Here is an 18,725-nt window from a genome sequence, read left to right as displayed (position 1 = left end):
TGTTCACGAGTGGGGGACGGATGGAGCGTGAGATTGACAGGCGGATCGGTGCAGCGGCTGCAGTGATGCAGTCGTTGTATCGGTCCGTCGTGGTGAAGAAGGAGCTGAGCCGAAAGGCGAAGCTCTCGATTTACCGGTCAATCTACGTTCCCACCCTCACCTATGGTCATGAGCTTTGGGTCATGACCGAAAGGACAAGATCCCGGATACAAGCGGCCGAAATGAGCTTCCTCCGTAGGGTGGCTGGGCGCTCCCTTAGAGATAGGGTGAGGAGCTCAGTCACCAGGGAGGAGCTCGGAGTAGAGCCGCTACTCCTCCACATCGAGAGGAACCAGCTGAGGTGGCTCGGACATCTGTTTAGGATGCCTCCTGGACGCCTCCCTAGGGAGGTGTTCCGGGCATGTCCCACTGGGAGGAGACCCCGGGGAAGACCCAGGACACGCTGGAGAGACTATGTCTCTCGGCTGGCCTGGGAACGCCTCGGGATCCTCCCAGAGGAGCTGGAGGAAGTGTCTGGGGACAGGGAAGTCTGGGCATCCCTGCTGAGACTGCTGCCCCCGCGACCCGGCCCCGGATAAGCGGTAGAAAATGGATGGATGGATGGATGGATGATATACTTTCATTAAAACTATGTCTGAGTTGTGAAACCTGCGCTTCTCAAATATGGAATAAATTATTCTACAGATGCTACACTGTAAACATGACTGCAAAAACATTTGGCACAGACAAACTGAAGTGAGCACAGCAAAGCAACCCACGTGAATCAGTGGAAATAATTTTGTTGTCATGGTGCCATCTGCTGGCCGATTGATTGAAACACATGCACCAACACCTGAAACAGCAGAATAGTAGATTTTTTTCCCCCCAGGTATTTCTACATTTCTCTTGCCTTTGCTCCAAAAATGTGAAGGTAAATCATATTGTTGGAGTTACCGTGAAATAGCGCCGGTCTCTGATATATATCTATTGCGAAAAATATATCATATTCATTCATTCATAAATTCATATGAGTGTAATTAGATTGTTTCAATTCATTTTGTTTAGCTTGTATTTTGTTTTCTGCCTTTGCTTTGACATGTCTCGAATAAATTAATAGTTAATTTAAAAAAAGAAGGGAAGCTTTGTCCTCGCGTGTTGTTAAACTCAGCCAATCAGAGAGCAGGGTGCGTTACCATGGCAACGAAGACACCAACGCTGTGACCGCTGTTCTGAAGTTTGCTGTACCGTGAAGAGACTTTCTTCCTAATTATTACTTTTATCTGCACTGTGGTGAGTGTTTTCTTCAAACCTTCACCTTTATCTGCTATTTTGAACAGAAATATATCATTGAAAACTGGCGCGTGTCACATTTTTATCATGCTGACTGTGCGTATGTGGATGGATTTCCGGGTCAATAGTTGCGTCGTGATTAAACCTCGCAAATGTCTTTGAAAAAGGATTCAGAGTCAGTTATTAACAGTATCATTGTCACGCCTTTGTGTAATCGTGTTTTCTTTTGTTTTTGGCATGAATTGTATATGAGTGTGTGTGGCTTTCCACCTGTGAGTCTGGTTCTGTTGAAAGTTTGTAACTGTTGAAAGTTTTTTCCATTCCTCCGTCTCCTCCGCTTGCTCCTCGTCTCCTAAGATGAGACAAAAAAAAAATTTCTCTGTGAAAATACTTTGAAATGACTTTGTTGTGTTTGGCGCTATAGAAATTAAATTGAAATTGAACTGACTGTGTTGGAGCTTCTCAGAATGTGGGCCAGTGAAACACTATGTGTGAAATAACTTATAATTTGACTACTGGACACATTTTCACATCAATATATTCAATTGTTCAAAATTTAGTTAAAAGAGGGATTTACCTCTCTCTTTTTATTTCATTCTATTTACAGGTATTTTTTCTAAAAGAAAATGAAAGCTGCCGGGAATCAAAATCAGACCAAGGCAGCCTTGCTGTGCAATAATCGACTTGTGAAGGAGGATAATAAACCAAGAAAGGTGAGAATGTGTTCCTTTTTATCCTTCCTGTTAACTGAGCTTTTTATTATGGACAGTACAATCAGCACTGTTAAAACGTTGTCCTGTTTTTTTTAAATCCTGGTATCATTGTCCTGGCTAAAATCTTACAATTTCTTAATTGCACTATGCAAGTTCATAGTGTGGGAGGCTTTGGGATTCAGTTCTGGCCTCTGGGCCACATGTTTGAATCCATCAGTGTATACCGTGGATAGAAACTCAGAATCCAGCAGAATGATGTGTTGGTGATGGTGGTGATGGGGATGATAATGATGATGATGATGATGATGATGATGATGATGATAATGGCGATGATGGTGCTGATGCTGATGTTGTGGTTGCAGGTGACTCCATCAGTCTTCACCCAGGAGATCTTGCAGTCCACAGAAGAACGTCTGAGTAACAGCACCAAGGTTCGCCCTCCTCGTGTCCTGGAGTGGCTGGACATCGGCGACGTGTCACATCACAAAGTAAACATCAGTTGACACCTTGATACACACCTCCTTCAATGCAAAGTTAGAATACAGTGTAAAAGACACTGTGTGTGTGTGTGTGTGTGTGTGTGTGTGTGTGTGTGTGTGTGTGTGTGTGTGTGTGTGTGTGTGTGTGTGTGTGTGTGTGTGTGTGTGTGTGTGTGTGTGTGTCCAGCTGTCTTTGGTAGACCTCGAGCAGCCAATTTTCCAGCCATATCCCTCTGAGCTGGTCTTCCAGAACTTCCTTCCTGCACAGACCTACATGATCCCGCTGCTCCTCCTCAACAATGACAAGGTGTGTGAAGAAATTCCGAGTTATGAGAGGTGAAAAAAATGTCTTACCAAAAAAAACTCCGCTATTCTGTGAGAAAGAATGACACAAACAATCCAACTCTTAAAGAGGTGTGCAACTCAGAAAGAAGCAAAATGTCTGTAAGAAGAGGAAACTGAGGACCTGTACTATTTATTATATGAGATTGTGTCTGTTGTGAAGGTGTCACGACGAGTGAAGCTGGAACAGCAGGACTCAGAGTATTTCCATGTGGATGCACCCAAAGAGGGAAACAAGGTTGCACCAGGACTGTCTGCCACCTTCACAGTCTACTTCACCCCACAGGAGAACAAGGTACTGCCAGATGGATTCCAACAGCTGGAGTCACTTTTACTAACATGACAAATACAAATAACGCTAAATAAAGGCAGGCAAACATGGGATATTTTTTAAAATTCCCCACTCCAAAAGCCTTTCACATGCGCTAATGTTGACAGAGATTTACCACTATGGTTTTCAGAAATGCCCTCATTCAGCCAGTTTGAGCTAGAACCTGACACAGAAGGAAAGGCTCCTGAAGATGGTTGGTTAAAAATATTGTGTTTTCTGAATATGTTACTTAGTTTGGTCGTGTGTGTTGTCACAGTTACTATCAAGTGGCTCATGCTAGCTCCAGCTCACTGTATGGGTAACTGTTAGGGTTCATATTCTGCTGAGAATGTATTCAGTAGATCGGTCGGACAGAGCTCCACTGCCACAGACAGTGGTTATTTCGCCGCAAGACGTCATTAAGGGAAAATCTCTGAATCGCCTGATTGAGCACACATCTGCTCAAAAGTGGAGCAAGCAAGTGTGGGAGATGGCAAACCATTACAAAGGGAATTTTGCATAGTATGAGACAGAAGTGATATTTTTCTTTTTCTCTTGCAGGACTACCACCACAGTCTGGTCTTTTCAACAGAGAGGGAACGCTTTGAGATTCCAGTCTGTGCCATCGGGCCACGTGCCATTCTTGACTTCCGAGACAGAATTGAGCTCCCCCTCTGTCCCGTGAAAGCGTCCACAGAGAAAACCCACCTGGTCCGCAACATAGGAAACAGCACAGCCAACTTCCAGTTACTCACACAGAGGTACGAGCCCAACTGATGCAGCTGTCTCAAATCTTTTCTGCCTCTGAGTCACAGTAATAAGCCTAAAAAACTTATCTTAAGAGTCTTATTGCTCTCTTCATATTTAAGAGATTCTACAGGCCGTTGAAAGAAAAACTCGACCTCTTAATATTTCTGACCCAATCCCTCCTGATGTCAGGCCTTTCTCAGTGACGCCCACCTCCGGGACTCTTGAGATAGGCGACAGTATGCAGGTGACGGTAGAGTTTCACCCCATGACTGCTGGAGACCACTGGGAAGACTTGCTCCTCCACTACCACACTGGTGAGAGCAGTCACAGCAACAACAGAAAGGAAGCCACCACAAGAGTTCTGAGTGACTTTTCAGGCCTTTTCTTTCATTTTTGATGACACTTAGAATGCATATGTTATGCTGATTGATTAGCATACAATGCACTACATCAGGGGTGTCAAACATAAGGCCCATGGGGGAAAAAAGCAGCCCACAAGAGGTTCCAATCCATCCCACCAAACCACAAAGCAAGTTGTAGAAATTAAAAAAAAAAACATTGATTTCTCAACAAATTTCCTAAGAGTAGCAGACAAAACACTACATATACCTGTCTGGTGCTCCATCCAATGGCGATCTCAATTAATAGTACAGATTTGAAGAAACTGATGTTATTCCTATTAATCGTGGCCCACAAACTCAAAGCAAAGTCTGATTGTGTGAACATACTATTTAGTTTGATCTCAGTAAATCTGGTCCAGTGCTGGAAAACCCAAATACATTAAGAACACATTTCTTCACTTCACCTCTCTGCGAGACAGCTTATTCTGTTTCCACCTTCAATAATAGAGCGCATATGAAGTACCGTATTGGCCCGAATATAAGACGACTCCGATTATAACACGACCCCTATTTTTCAAAGATCATTTTGTGAAAAAAAAAAAAAATGCTGAAGACAATATGGTCACTCATAAAACAACGTTTTATTATACAATTATTATAAACTCAAAAATGCACAACTGAGATAACATTTCACGTGATATAAAATGAAAAAATATATTCTCTTTCTCAAAATAACAAACAATAAGCAACAAATAAGAACCTCAACGGGTTAAAACTGCATAAATGATGTAAATAACTTTCCAGTGCCTTCAGCTGAATCAGGCTCTGGTGGTGGGCATTCCGTCTTTCCGTTTCTCAGAGACGTATTCACTCACCCTTCTATCAGTCTCTCTGAAGCGTCGCTCTCGGGACCACGGAAAGCTTTTCTCATAGCGTTAGCATTCTGTAGGCGTTTTTTCTGTGCTCTCCAATAAGAACGAGGCTCTGCTACACCATGTCTCCTGGCGGCTTGGCAGTTGTTTGATGACTCTGCTGTGTTGATCACCATCAGTTTAAAGTTGGTATCATAACTTCGCCTCTGTTGTTTGCTCAGTTGTCCAGCGTTCAGCCCCTTTGTTCCAGACGATCCGCCATTTTTCATCAGATCATTTCATCTCATTTCATCGCGCCACTCGCTCTCTGGTCAGTGATACTTTGGCTCCATCTAGCGGCGCGGATGGGTATTGACCATCTACCGTAAGTCCGCGATTATAACACGACCCCACTTTTGAGAACGCAGTTTCTGGAAAAAAACATCGTCTTATATTCGGGCCAATACGGTAAATAGAAAGTCTGTGTCACTATTACCCAAATATATTCTCTAACATAGTCAAATTCTAACTTTACTTCTTTGTGCTTCTTGATTTGAATCTATTCATAAAAAAAGGTTGAACTCAAGTACAAATAGCTCATTGGTTGTTTGGCAAATGAGCAGATACTAACGAGGTGCTAACACGGTGATTGGCGTGTGCGTGTGTGTGTGTGTGTGTGTGTGTGTGTGTGTGTTCTCGTATTTCTATCCTTGTTGGGGCCAAATGTCCCCACAAGGATAGCAAAACGTGAAACGACGTGCCTTGTGGGGACCTTTTTCCGGTCCTAAGTAGGAGAAACAGTGTTTTCTTGACCATGTTGTTGTTACTGAAAAAAGTAAAAGTGCAAAAACATTTCTTTAGGGTTAGGCTTTGTTGTGGTGTGGGTTAGGGTTAGGTTAAGGGTCAGGGTTAGGGGCTAGACATGAATGGGAGTCAATGGACGGTCCCCACAAGGATAGAAATACAAGACTGTGCGTGTGTGTGTGTGTGTGTGTGTGTGTGTGTGTGTGTGTGTGTGTGTGTGTGTGTGTGTGTTGAAGTCATTGGTAACATCAGTAATGATAATGAGGGGGGAATCTAAACGATCCTGAGGGACATGAGTGTGGTGAGGATTGTGCTCATGGGGGCCGTGTTGTCTTTTCTGCTCTCTGCTTCTCTCTCTCAGGCCTTGTTATCCCTCCTCCCCTCCTTTCCTCCTCTCCTTGGGCTTAACTTCCACAGGAGCCTGTCACACCCCTGAAATAAATGTCTGCAGCAAAAAATCAGATGGTCAAACAAAGGCGTAGTCATGAATACACAGAATGAAACCATTAACCGTCTAATATACATAAATGACATGCAAAGTCACTGGGAACAAAGCCAGAACCATAAGCAATACAGATCGTGAATGCAAATAATATTGTTGCTAATTAGCTGTTGAAGAAGTCATGGAGACCTAAAGACAGTCTGTCATTTCAAGCATGTCAGGAGAGCACCAGGAAAATGCCCAATCTCAACATGTTTTTTCAGGTGAAGATGTGTACATCAGCTTGTTCGGGTCTTGTGAGGAATTGAACGTCCATCTTCAACCCGACTCAGTCCGGTTAAACAAGACCTTCATATCCCTGGCCAGTGTGCGCACGGTGTCCCTCACCAATGACAGCGAGACGTCCCTGCAGTACTGCTGGACCGCCGGACCGATCCAGCCGGAAGAGAGCCTGAGCTCTCTGAGGTACACACACACACACACACACACACACACACACACACACACACACACACACACACACACACACACACACACACACAAACTCATCATAAGATATACATACAAATCAAATCACAATCTCTATCCATATAAAGGAGCGGTCCCAGTCACAGGTTACATATATTCAATATTGTTTTAAGTGAAAACTCGTTCTTATTGTCCATTTACTGAGCGTGCGCAGAACAAATATGGACCACTGCACAGGAGCAGTAGCAGCATTTTAGAAAAGTTTCCTCCATTTGTTCAGAGACTGAGTCGGACAATGTCCATCAGTTTCTCTTTGTTCTCTTTACATCTTTGTTGTTTCCTCCTATCCAGGGAGAGCTCTGTGCTCCAGCACATGGAGAAGCTTCAGTGTGAGTCCAACCCCTCAGCGGTGCTTCGTTCACAGGAACTGAGCAGCCAGACAACAGAAGACCTCCTCCTCCTCCTCCAGGAGTTCTCAAATAACTGCATCACTGTGGAACCAGCGGTGTGTTTGTGTGTCCCAGTCTTTCCAGAACTAGACACTCCAACTGTGCTAATTCACATAGAGCATCTCCCTCCCACTAACTAATGTAACTTCAGCTAACATCCAGAGCATTTTCCTCCTACTAACATCCAGATTGCAGAGCATCTTCCTCCCACTAATTTATCTTTCCCTGTGGCTCAGGAGGGATTAATATGGCCCAACATGACCAGACGGTTCAGCGTTATCTTCAAGCCTGAAGAAGCCAAACTTTACCAGCAAACCATCTATTGTGATGTTACAGGTCAGTGTCAGATCAAAAACAGACACAACTCACCAACATTTAACATCAAGTAGAAGGTGAAATGGTCAACTGTCACATTGCATTCATCCAATTCATCCAAATTGTGTAGTCCACAGGTGTCTTGTCATTTTCAGTTAATGTCACAGTCAAACTGAAATCAACTCATGTGGCTGTAAACATAAAAAAAACTCTCTTGCAGTCTGTTTGTGTCTTTAAATCTTTTTCATGTTTGTCTGCTCTCAGGTCGTCAATCACCGCTTCCCCTCAGGATCCAAGGTGAAGGCATCGGACCTGAACTCTGCCTCAACTATAACATGATGAACATGAAGAATGTCTACATCGGAAGCCCAGAACTTTACAAGGTAAGATAAACCAAGTAGAAAGATGCTGCTGTTGCAGAGATTCTCAAATAGACCCGTGCGGTGATCAGGGAAGTTGCTCAATGATAAATGTCTGAATGTGAGCCTCAAATATGATCAAAACCTGTTCTGTTTCCTGTTTTGTACTGATGCTCTCAGGATGGCTCAGGCTCCCCTCTCTCCTCTTTTGTTGTCCGTTCAGGTGCAGCTGATGAACAATGGGCTGATCAAAGCCCCTTTCAGATGGTCCGCCCCCGACACCACCTTCGGCCGCTGTTTCACCTTCCAGCCGGAGGAAGGCGTGGTTCCCCCCGGAGCCAGTCAGACTGTGGAAATCGGCTTCCAGAGCCGCAGTCTGGGCTCGTTCTGTGAGGATTTACTGCTGATCGTCACCGGACAGCCGCAGCCTCTCGTCATGAACTTCAGGTGAACCTGGACCAAGATGGAGCCAATCATCACATCAGTCACCAGCAGCCCTCTGCTTATTGTTTCTGAGTTTCTCATGCATTTTTCTTTCTTTCTTTTTTCTTTCAGGGGTTGTGTCATCGGTCCCAATTTTCACTTCAATGTTTCAGAGATCAATTTTGGAGATGTAGCTTTTGGTGAATTTCAATATTTTCCTCAGTTCTTTCAAGACATCATATATTTAAAAAAGTCAATTAAGGATTTCTTTTGACATTATTTATCTTATTTAGGTAGTTAATTTGCTAGTTAGTTACCGGCAGTTATTTTGATGTGCCACGTTCCAAAAATGTAATTACTGATTTCAACCAGGTATTGTTCAACTGATCCAAAATTACTGTGTTGCTAAATTTATTTCATGATAAAATCATGCATTTTGATTATATTACAGAGATACAGTTAGTCATTTCTTTTCATAGCTGCCATAATTCTCATAAATCTTAAAGATATGTTTGGTCAGAATTTGCTAAGTTATGAAAGTGGTGATAATATTGTGGCTGATTGCTTTTTTTTAAATTGTGACATGCAGAATACAAAATCTTTCATAGTCAGCCTGGTTTCCTGTTTTTCATCCCTTTCCATAGGCTTCCCAATGACCTACATCTGTACCCTCTTCAACCCATCGTTTGTGCCCATGAATTTCTCCCTGCGTGTTCTGGGAGACGGACTCGGGCCGCCCAGTGTCACCGCTGACCGGCAGGTGGCCGATGAGACTCTGAAGACCTGGCGAGGCCACACCGCTCGAGAACTTCACACACAGCCGGCGGAGTTCACCGTTAGCCCAGCGACGGGCTCCGTGAGAGCGCTGTCAGACATCAACGTCAAGGTACGATCCTGCAGAGACTTAGATCACAGATCAGAGGTCAGAGATCCAGAAAAACTCAAAGATCAGAGATCAGAACAAGACCACGAGAAAACCAGAACAATAAACAGTGAACACAGCATCAGTTACCAGAAACACAGTGAACATGAGGACAAGAGACATGAAAGCAAAGAACAGAACATAAATCTCATGCTATAGAACAAAAAACTCAAGCTAAGGAACATAAAACAATTCAACATATAATACATGCCTGAGCAAACTGCCCTACTAAAACCCTGAAGTGACTGAGGTGTAATGTTTAGTAAGACTTTTGTTAGTGAAGCAGCTCATGTGAGGTTCAGTAGCTCCTGAAAGCGATGTAGCTTCACCTGTCTTCAGTACAGCTTCCTTTGGTCTCTGAGTTCTTGTGGCACCACAGTTTGTGTCTGACGTGTTTCTCAGGCGACGCTGTGCTCCAACACTGTGGGACGATACAGACTGGCGCTGGTGGTGGATGTTGAAGGAGTTGGGGAGGAAGTCATGACTATTCCTATCAACGCCAGGTCAGACACATGCGCAGACATCACCATGCACACACACACACATTAATTGATATGATAGTCCCGGATTAGTCACTGTGTGTGTTTGTATATTCCTGTGCCAGTTTTCTTTTCTTGTATTCGAGAAAAGTGTCTTTATCTGATTAAATGTAAACAGAGCCAGAATCAGATCATGTCTTCTCGTCTTGATCGTCCGTCCCTCCTCTCTCTTTGTTGAAAGGTGTGTTGTTCCTGAGGTGTTGGTGGAGAACCCAGTGTTGGATTTTCAAGGTTGTTTCCTGAATCTCGCCTACGAGCAGCGAGTTCGCCTGACCAACTGCAGCGATCTGCCCGCCTGCTACGGCATACTTGATCAGGTGAAGCAGCTAATGATGAATCTACAACATGAAGATTAAAATCTAAACTGGAGAAAAATGTCGAGGCATACGGAGCTGTAACAACATCAACTAAAAATGTTTCTCTAGAATCACAAATAATTATATTAGCTTAGCTTCATATCCACATGATTCATAAGCAGCACCTCATGTCTCACTAATTCAAAGTCTCAGCTCACATGTTGATCCATCATCCAAAACAGTTCCAGCACACTGGAAGTGTATTCTTGTCTGTAGTCCCATCTGGGGCAGTTTGGTGCTCTTTGGGGCAGGTAGGATTAAAAATAATGGTCGAATGGCAAAACTATGAACTTTTTCATCAAAACACACATTTTATTACAGAATTTGTTGTGACAAAGGTGAAGTTAAGTATTTAAAAAAGTGCTTTAAAATGATCAGTGTACCAACAGTCGCAGACTATGTGAAAAGACGTGTTTAAGACTTCTTCTGAACTGACGTCAAAGCCAGATTTCATTTTGCTCAAGTTAAAACAACTATCAGCGCTTAAAGCAAATCATGAAACAATCCTGTTTGTGAAACATTAATCCAGGGAGAGTATGGTCACATATGAGACAAAAAAGAAAAAGCTGTGGTTTTAAAGCTATTTGTAGAAATGTTTAGTTGTCTCCTAATTTTCTCTTGAATCATAAAATCATAAAAATGATCAGAATGTTTTCACAAAAAGTCAGAAGTGTTAACTTTGACAAAATTATTGTCATGAATTAATGAAGAAAGACTTAACATCCCTTTGTGATAAAATTGAATCTCTCATAAAATCATTAATAGATTTTCTTTTTGCATTTTTGTGTTGTTGTCTTGGAAACGTTTGTTTTAATCAACATAATATTTTAAATGTAATTGCCATGCAAGGAATCTGTGTCCCACAACATACACGCAACCCAGTAAGCCAATCATTTTTAGCATTATAGAAGAAGAAAAAGAAGAAGAAAACAGTAAGTTCAATGACACAAAGAAAATAACAGTTTCTGTCCCTGAAAATAAGTTCACATTAGTATGAATTTTCAGCCACGTTACTTTGATTGTGTCAAATATAATGAAGTAACAAATGAAATATGTTATAAAAAAAAAGAAGCATTTGATGCCTGAGCTCAGTCAGTCAAGCTTATTACCTAATATTAATGGAATACATAACAAAATTGAGGAGGAGAAGATGTATTTTTCAAAATGACCCGTTCACAGCAGGTTTCCTGCTCCGCTTTGTGTGACTGTTTCCAGGAGTGTGAGGAGAATCCGGGCCTGGTTCTAAACAGTTCTGTACCCAGAGGCCTGCTTCCCCCCGGCTCCTCGGAGGAGCTCCCGGTGCTCCTGCTGGCCAAAGCCGTGGGGAAGCTGCGTCACACTCTTCGTATCGCCGTGTTGGGCAGCCTGCAGCCGCCTCTGGTCAGTGTGTGAGTGTGTGATTGCAGATGGTGTCGGAGGTCTCTCTTTACCTTCTGTCGTCTGTGTGGATGCAGGAGGTGACGGTGTCCTGTGTCGGCCGGGGACCGGTCCTCCATCTTCACACCTCCCAGCTGCATTTTGGAAGAATCCCGGTTCTGACGGACGTCTCAAAACCCCTGCAGCTGCTCAACCAGTCACCCATCGCAGCTCACTTCTCCACTCGCACGGTATGAACACACCTGAACATCAAACTGCATCGTTTGTCCAACCGTCCCACCCTCCACCTGCTGCCTTCCTGGATGAACCGTTTTCCCTCTGATTCAGGCCCCCGTTCACATCACAACATTTTCAAGTGAAACAGCAAACTTTTGTTGTATTTTGGGTGTCCGTTTTACACGGCAGTGGTGCTTGGAGTCACTGAAAACATAACATCTCGCCCTCAGTCCAGAGGCTCACCGGCTCCTCTGTGCCTCTCTATCTTTCACCTCAGAGCCAGAGAAGGTCATGTTGGCGTGTCGAGCCCAGCGAGGGTGAGGTGCCTCCAGAGAGCCAGCTGGAGATCAGGGTCATCGCACACCTCAAGGACACACTGACCTTCAAGGACAGGCTGGAGGTTTGTGTTCAGGACGGTCAAACACTGGCCGTCTGTCTGTCTGCCGAGGGAACCGGGACCACCATCGTCAGCGACAAGCCGTTCGGCCCCCGCCTCGACCTCGGCACACACTTGAGGTAGAGCTCACACACAGCTCATTTTCATCTTCGATGAGCCAAAGTGACTGTAGTGTCAGAATGACCTTTAAATTTAGACTTTAAAGTGTTTCTTTGTTCAGGCACAGAGTCTGTGTAAAAATGTTTATGGTATGTTTTCCCAAAAACCAAACAATTACCAGAGAAAATGACTATAATCTCAACATAAAGCTAGTATGAATGAAATCTTCTGGTTCAAAATACAATGAAATGTCCTAAAAAAATGCCTTAACTGACAGTGTGGCTAGTTTGTATTTTCCCAACAGGGTAGCAAGCACTCTCCAGCACTCCAACCCTCTCCAGAAATGTGTTTAAAAAAAAAAGTCAATGTTTTGGCTTTGGGTGATCCTTATTCACAGTGATCTCTACCAAAAAGTGTCTTTACAATAAAGGAATCCTAAATGAAACATGAAGTTTGTCACAGTTCTGTCGTGTGTCATTGACAGTCTGTTCTCTGGTTTGTCCTCTGTTTGTTGGAAGCCACGGCTCGTGCCAGTACCGCTTCAAGCTGACCAACCTCGGCCAGCGTGTACAGAGGCTGTACTGGAAGACCGAAGACTTCTCGCCTAACACGAAGACCCGCGCGGGAGACAGCTTTTCCAACAAGACCTTCCTGCCGCCCATCTCCGCTCCCAAGAAGAAAAAAGTCGTGAGCAGTGGAGCGGCGCTCTCCGGCCAGGACAGACCCGTGTTCAGCCTCAGTCCTCCTCGTCTGGAGCTTTTTCCAGGCTGCTCTGTTGACATGGTTCTCGCAGGATCTTCAGACTCAACTAGGGTAAAAGAGTTTTCCTCCATGCAGTGAACTCAGTGAATTCACAAGCCCTGGTCCTGTTCACACAAACTTTCGTTGAATTCTGGGTTTCTTTTTACATGGCAATGGTGCTCGGAGCCACTGAAAACGCAACTTTTTGAAAACTGCTCCCAAGGTGTACCTTTTTGAAGACAACCCATCTTTGTAACAATGGGAAAAAAACAACTTTTTGAAAACGGTCTGCCTCCGTGTAAACGGGCCAAAATAAAAACTTTATTAAAGTGTTCCACCTTTGCGGAAAAGAGTCGGATCACAACTCTGTGAAAAGGGGGAAACTGCAACTTTTTCAAAAATGCCCGGACTCTGTTTCCATGGACATGGGAAAAAATCTACCTTTTCTAAAATGCTCTGTCTCTGCAGAAATGGGGGGGACACAACTTTTTGAAAATGTTGGGCTGTAAAGACAGCAAAAATGCAAGTTTATGGACATCACAGCTTCACACTCCTGTAGATGGACAATAAGGTTTGCCTCCAGAGCATCATAATTCCTAGTCACTTTAACAACAATCAAGCTTGTCATTGTTAATGTTTATCATACATTGTTCTCTGTGAAAGTCTGGTTTCATTATAAAGACAACCAACAGCACCAACTAATAGCTCAACATGAAAAATACATAGTTGTCAGCATTTCTTCCATTTTTTGAACTACCCACATTTTCAAAGTGTTGCCGTGTAAATGCAAAACTTTTCTGAAACGAAGATGCAAAAATGCTGAATTTTCACTTGAAACTTTGACGTGTGAAGGGGTTCACACCGTTTGTGCTGGAGTGGTTTCAATGGCATATAATGGGTTGTGGTTTTCTGTCTCCTCAGGTTGTACGTGAACGTCTGGTGTGCCGTGGCATCATCGGCCAACAGGGCACACTGGAAAAAATCATGTCTGTGGACGTCGTCTGTCACTTCGTTGCTCCGTTGCTCAGCATTTCTCCAAAACAGCTGAACTTCCGTGCAAAAAAGGTTTGTGATCACCAAAAGTTTAAATCAGACCAATACATATTTTTATATTTTTTATATTTTCATTGTACTCTATCAATATAGAAAAGGTCTCATGTTTCTGCCAGCTCATTTTTCTGTAAACAAATATTCTAACCAAGGCATTTGAAGTTGAAACTATCGATGAGCGAAAGCTTTAAACATCGATTTCTTGAAAACTTAGTTTTTTCTTCTTCACATTATAAAAGAGAACAAAAGTATGAAATAAAACATGGAAGTATATATAATAATCTAATAAACTGCAGTTTTGTTTTTTTCTTTATTTAATTTATCTGCGTCCAGGTCAAAGGACAGAATCTGCCCCTCGTGTACAAGAAGCTTGTCCTGAACAATGTGTCGTCCCTGTCTTTGTCCATGGAGCTCACTCTTGCAGAGCCTTTCTATCTCTGTGAGGCCTCAGGAGAACAAAGCTCGACTACAACTAAGGTGCACATCTGTACCTTTTGTCGTCTCCTTCAACTTTCGCTGTTGTTTCATTTCAAGTACATAGACAATTGACTGGTTGCTCAGAAAATGCATCCGGTAACACATTAATTTGTAGGGACGCTATATCAGATTGGAATCATTCATCTGGTGTACACCAGATGGCACTGTTGAGCCATTTTATTGACACAGACATGCAACACAGAAAACACCACTGTGTGAGTAATTAACTGTTACTTATTGTATATCAGCATTTGATAAAGAAAGCATTTTTTTTTAACTGCTAGTGAACAGTTATGTGTAGTGTGCATGCAGTGCTTATAATAATGTTAGCGTTAACTGGTAACTATATGCTTAGAGCGAACTGGTGGCAATATTTCATCTGTTTGTCATGGTGGCCATGTTTTGAAGAGCTGTGACCGATTGTTTGGGAATACTCTTGAAACCTGATCAGATACTGGAAAAAAGTCTTTAAATTACACATTGCGGTTGAATGTCACAACAGCAGCATGAGTTCTTTGATAGCTCTTTTCTGTCTTTTCCCAGTCTCTACTTTTAGGTGACAAGAGCCAGGTGGAGTTGTGGGTTTGCTTTAATCCAGATTTCTATCAGGATCAGATGTCACGGATTGTGGATGAGGTATTGGAAAACCATTTGTGCACATCTCCCTCCTGTCCATGTCCACTAATGCAATAAAACAAAGAACTCCTGTTTGATGTGCCAGGTGCTAGAAATCCGTCACAGAGGACACCCACAGGAGGACGTGGTGGCGCTGCATGCAGAGGTCCATTACCCCAACCTCCACTTCTCGTCCACTGAAGTGGATTTTGGCTGTGTAGTGAACTGCACGGAGACCTGTCGAGAAATCACCATCACAAACTGCTCTCAGCTGCCCGTGTCGTACCGCTGGGCCTTCATGGATGGTCACAAACAACGGTAAACACCAGACGTTACTCTACCGTCACCAGACTGTGCAAAATGTTGACTGAAACAGAATTGAATAGGTGAGGTCTGAAGGCTTTGCAGCGGAGACCCCTGCAAAAACAAACAAACAAAAAACAAACAACAGCACCCACTAGTGTCCTGTGGAAACAGACATTGTAAAACGTCTCTTAAACTAAAACAATGCTTTTTCACTTGAAAGCTTGTCATGTAAACGGAGCCTGAGACTCAGAATTTGTTGCAGATTTTCTCTGCCGCTTGCTTATTAAGTATGCACGATATAGCAGATGTACAATACATGCTTATATCATATCAGTTTACTCCAGGGTGGCTGTTGGGACATACATAGCTTACCACCATTGGCTATGGACTGAATGACTAATGACTTTGAGTTCCCGGAAAGAAAAGTGCAATATAAAACCAATGCATCATCATTATTATTATTTTATTACATGAATTACTCTTGACTCTACTGTCTGCATAAAACTTTAATGTTTCTTATTACTGAAAAGAAGCCTTGTTTACATTTCTTGTCTCTCTAAAAGCAAGATGTTCCATTTGTGTCATATTTGTCCAGTATCATTATTGAAGGGAAATGCAATATTGAACTGGAAGGATGTTCATTGTTATTGTGTTTTGCTCTGAAAGAGTGATGATGAATGAAGAAGAGGATCTGAAAGACTTTGGAGGTCTGCCTGAAGGGAGGATGAGCTCCTCTGGAACTATTTCTCCTGCCTCTTCATCTTCTCACGGCTCCGGACTGAACGCTGATGATCAGGACAGAGCAGCACAGTGTCGTCTGTGTGTTCAAGAGGTACAGCAATACACAAACGGCAACAAATCAGATCCTCCGAGGACCAGCAGCAGAAATCAACACAGGCAGGAAGCTGAAATACTTCTGATGGGATCAGAAACACAGACTGTTTCAAACTGAGCCCCAAAAGAGAAACAATACTGTTATCTGTCTGTGCAAATGTCAAAACAACACTCAGACATCAACATCAGATATATGAGTCTTTGTTGTTAAGTTCTGGTGTGAACGAGGCCTCACGGATTTTATGTTTTATCTGAAAGCATTCAGACTACACACCTAATTTACTGTTTCTCCTCTTGCAAACAGATCTTTGATATCCTGCCGATGTATGGGGATCTCCAACCTGGAGAGAGGCAGCAAGTCACGTTTTCCTTTTATGGTCACGAGAACATCAGCAAGGACATGGTGGCACAGTGCCGTGTCGACGACGGGCCAACGTATGAGCTCAAACTCAGAGGAGAAGCGTCGGAGATCAGCTACAGGCTGCAGCCCACTCGACTGGACTTTGGTCTGCAGGTATGAAAAAGAGCCTCTTCATTTGCCCTAGGATTTTGAGCAAAACTATAAAAGCAACAACAACGATCAAAAGCCAGAATGACTTCTCTTCACTTCTGTTCCAGCTTTTCCATCAAGTCGGGGAGGTCGAAGTCAGTCTGAGAAACACGGGTGGAGTCGGCTTCAACTTCCGAATCCTAAGAGAGGAAGAAGATGAAGGTATTGATGAAGCAGAGGGAAACACACAGGACGACGGAGAGCAGCAGGTCAGACCTGGCCGTCCTACAGTCATCCCCTCTGAGGTGAGCTTGATTTACGTCTGTGTTGGGAATGTTTTCAGCTCAGTCATGTTGTGAGAGAGTGATCTGAGAAGTTTCCATGGGTGTCAGGGTTACATCGACGGCGGTGCAGAGCAGAGTTTGCGTGTGCTCTTCCTCCCGGGCGTCCCCGTCGTGTTTGAGAAGAAGCTTCAGCTGCAGGTGGCGTTCCTCCCACCGCAGGACATCACTGTGACCGGGGTGGGACTTTTCCCCAGGATCAGCTTGAATCTACCGCGAAGCCTTCGTAAGTATTAAAGACCCTCAGAGAAACATGGGTCAGCAAACTAAGGGTGAATTTAGACCGTGATACACAGTTGTGATTATAGTACAAGATGTTTCTGATAGAGAATCTGTAGTTTCACTTTCTGCTAGTTCAGAGAAGTTCTCTATAACATCTGCTCTTCATCAAACTCCTTGGATCTTCAGTTTGAGAGCAGCCTTATTTCTCCAGATCAGTTGTGGACAACTTGGCCTTCATCTCTTTCTGTCGTTCATTTTGAAAAAGAACAAGTTGCAAATTAAAAACCAAAAAAAAAACTTCTACATGACATACTGTATGCCCTGTTATCACGTCTTCTGTGACTGTCTCACAGCAGAGGAAAGTTACGGTAAAGTGTTGGACGAAGCCAGAGCTGCTGTGGAGGCGTCCGGAGTCCGAGACGAGCTGATGGATGGAGTCACTCCTGATGGACATTCAACAGAGACGATCAACACATTTACAGTCAGTAATTCAGGAGTTTCAGCCAATCATAGGGCCTGCAATCATTGTTTTTCAGTGTGTTTCAATACACTCAGTAGTATGTTTCCTCTTTTATTCTGTCATTTTTATTAATTCAGTTATAGGAGTTCAGTTTTTTGAAAAAAGTTCACTCATGGTCCTGAAAAAATCCAAGATATTTAACACTACAGCTTTGTCCTCTGATCTCTGAATGCTTCATCTGGACATCTGGACTTATGTTCTTGATTTGAACATTTTCTCAGTCGGTATTTAATTTGTTTATGTCACAAAACCACAAAGTTCAAGCTTTTATTCTTGAAATATTTCATTTGATTAAAGTATTTGAAAGTGTCAGCAAAATACACATAGGTAAGCTCGCAAAGGAGGCATTAGTAGAAAGAATGCTTGCTTGTCACACCAAAGAGGAAGATGATCAGTCGAAAAGAAGAAAAGTAAAGTGTATCGAGAGTTATAGATTATGGCTTCATTGATGCAATGGACAAAATTAAAGATTCATTTATCTTTTGCTGTGAAAAACTGGTGAATGAAGGTTTGAAACTACTCAAGCTGAAGTGACACCAGACCACCAAACACCTGAGACAGAATGTTAATCTAATGAGTAAAACCTCAGAGGAAAGGAACTCATCCTTACAGAATATAACAAAGAGTTCTCTAAAGAAGTTTCAGCAAACCATTTATTTCAGGTCTTGCGACCGTGACGGTATATTTCTGCTTATGTAAGTCTGAAGTGCTTTCTTTTTCTTTTTTGGTTTCCAGTATGAGGATCTGCTTCACATGGAGGTCGAGAGGTTACTGGTCAAACAGAACGCTCTCAGTGCGTCCGATGGCCAGCCAGGTTCAGGAAACTCACTCGGTTCTTCTAGGAAATGGCACAAACTGAGCAAGTTAGTACAAACGGAGAGATTTAAATCCAGCGATGGAAAAAGTGT

The 18,725-nt window shown here is 43.1% G+C and overlaps 1 protein-coding gene across 1 annotated transcript in view; it reads left to right on the top strand.

The window, feature by feature from the left end:
- Nucleotides 1-1,895: 1,895 nt before the first annotated feature.
- The window catches only part of hydin (HYDIN axonemal central pair apparatus protein), a 42,194-nt gene continuing 25,364 nt past the window's right edge, over nt 1,896-18,725 (top strand). The window contains 29 exon segments of the mRNA XM_030095917.1: nt 1,896-1,982; nt 2,345-2,470; nt 2,649-2,768; nt 2,967-3,098; nt 3,675-3,874; nt 4,053-4,177; nt 6,565-6,766; nt 7,121-7,178; nt 7,455-7,554; nt 7,798-7,916; nt 8,116-8,339; nt 8,448-8,515; nt 8,960-9,201; nt 9,640-9,740; nt 9,958-10,093; nt 11,348-11,512; nt 11,587-11,739; nt 12,003-12,241; nt 12,740-13,034; nt 13,884-14,027; nt 14,346-14,489; nt 15,033-15,125; nt 15,211-15,422; nt 16,077-16,242; nt 16,549-16,758; nt 16,863-17,039; nt 17,127-17,301; nt 17,651-17,778; nt 18,553-18,680. Coding sequence (XP_029951777.1) covers nt 1,896-1,982; nt 2,345-2,470; nt 2,649-2,768; nt 2,967-3,098; nt 3,675-3,874; nt 4,053-4,177; nt 6,565-6,766; nt 7,121-7,178; nt 7,455-7,554; nt 7,798-7,916; nt 8,116-8,339; nt 8,448-8,515; nt 8,960-9,201; nt 9,640-9,740; nt 9,958-10,093; nt 11,348-11,512; nt 11,587-11,739; nt 12,003-12,241; nt 12,740-13,034; nt 13,884-14,027; nt 14,346-14,489; nt 15,033-15,125; nt 15,211-15,422; nt 16,077-16,242; nt 16,549-16,758; nt 16,863-17,039; nt 17,127-17,301; nt 17,651-17,778; nt 18,553-18,680 — 4,469 coding nt within the window.

This window comes from Salarias fasciatus, chromosome 7 (assembly GCF_902148845.1).
Source record: "Salarias fasciatus chromosome 7, fSalaFa1.1, whole genome shotgun sequence".
NCBI classification, from domain to species: domain Eukaryota; kingdom Metazoa; phylum Chordata; class Actinopteri; order Blenniiformes; family Blenniidae; genus Salarias; species Salarias fasciatus.
Note: the sequence above shows the minus strand (reverse complement) of the source record. Positions and strands in the feature narration are given on the sequence as shown.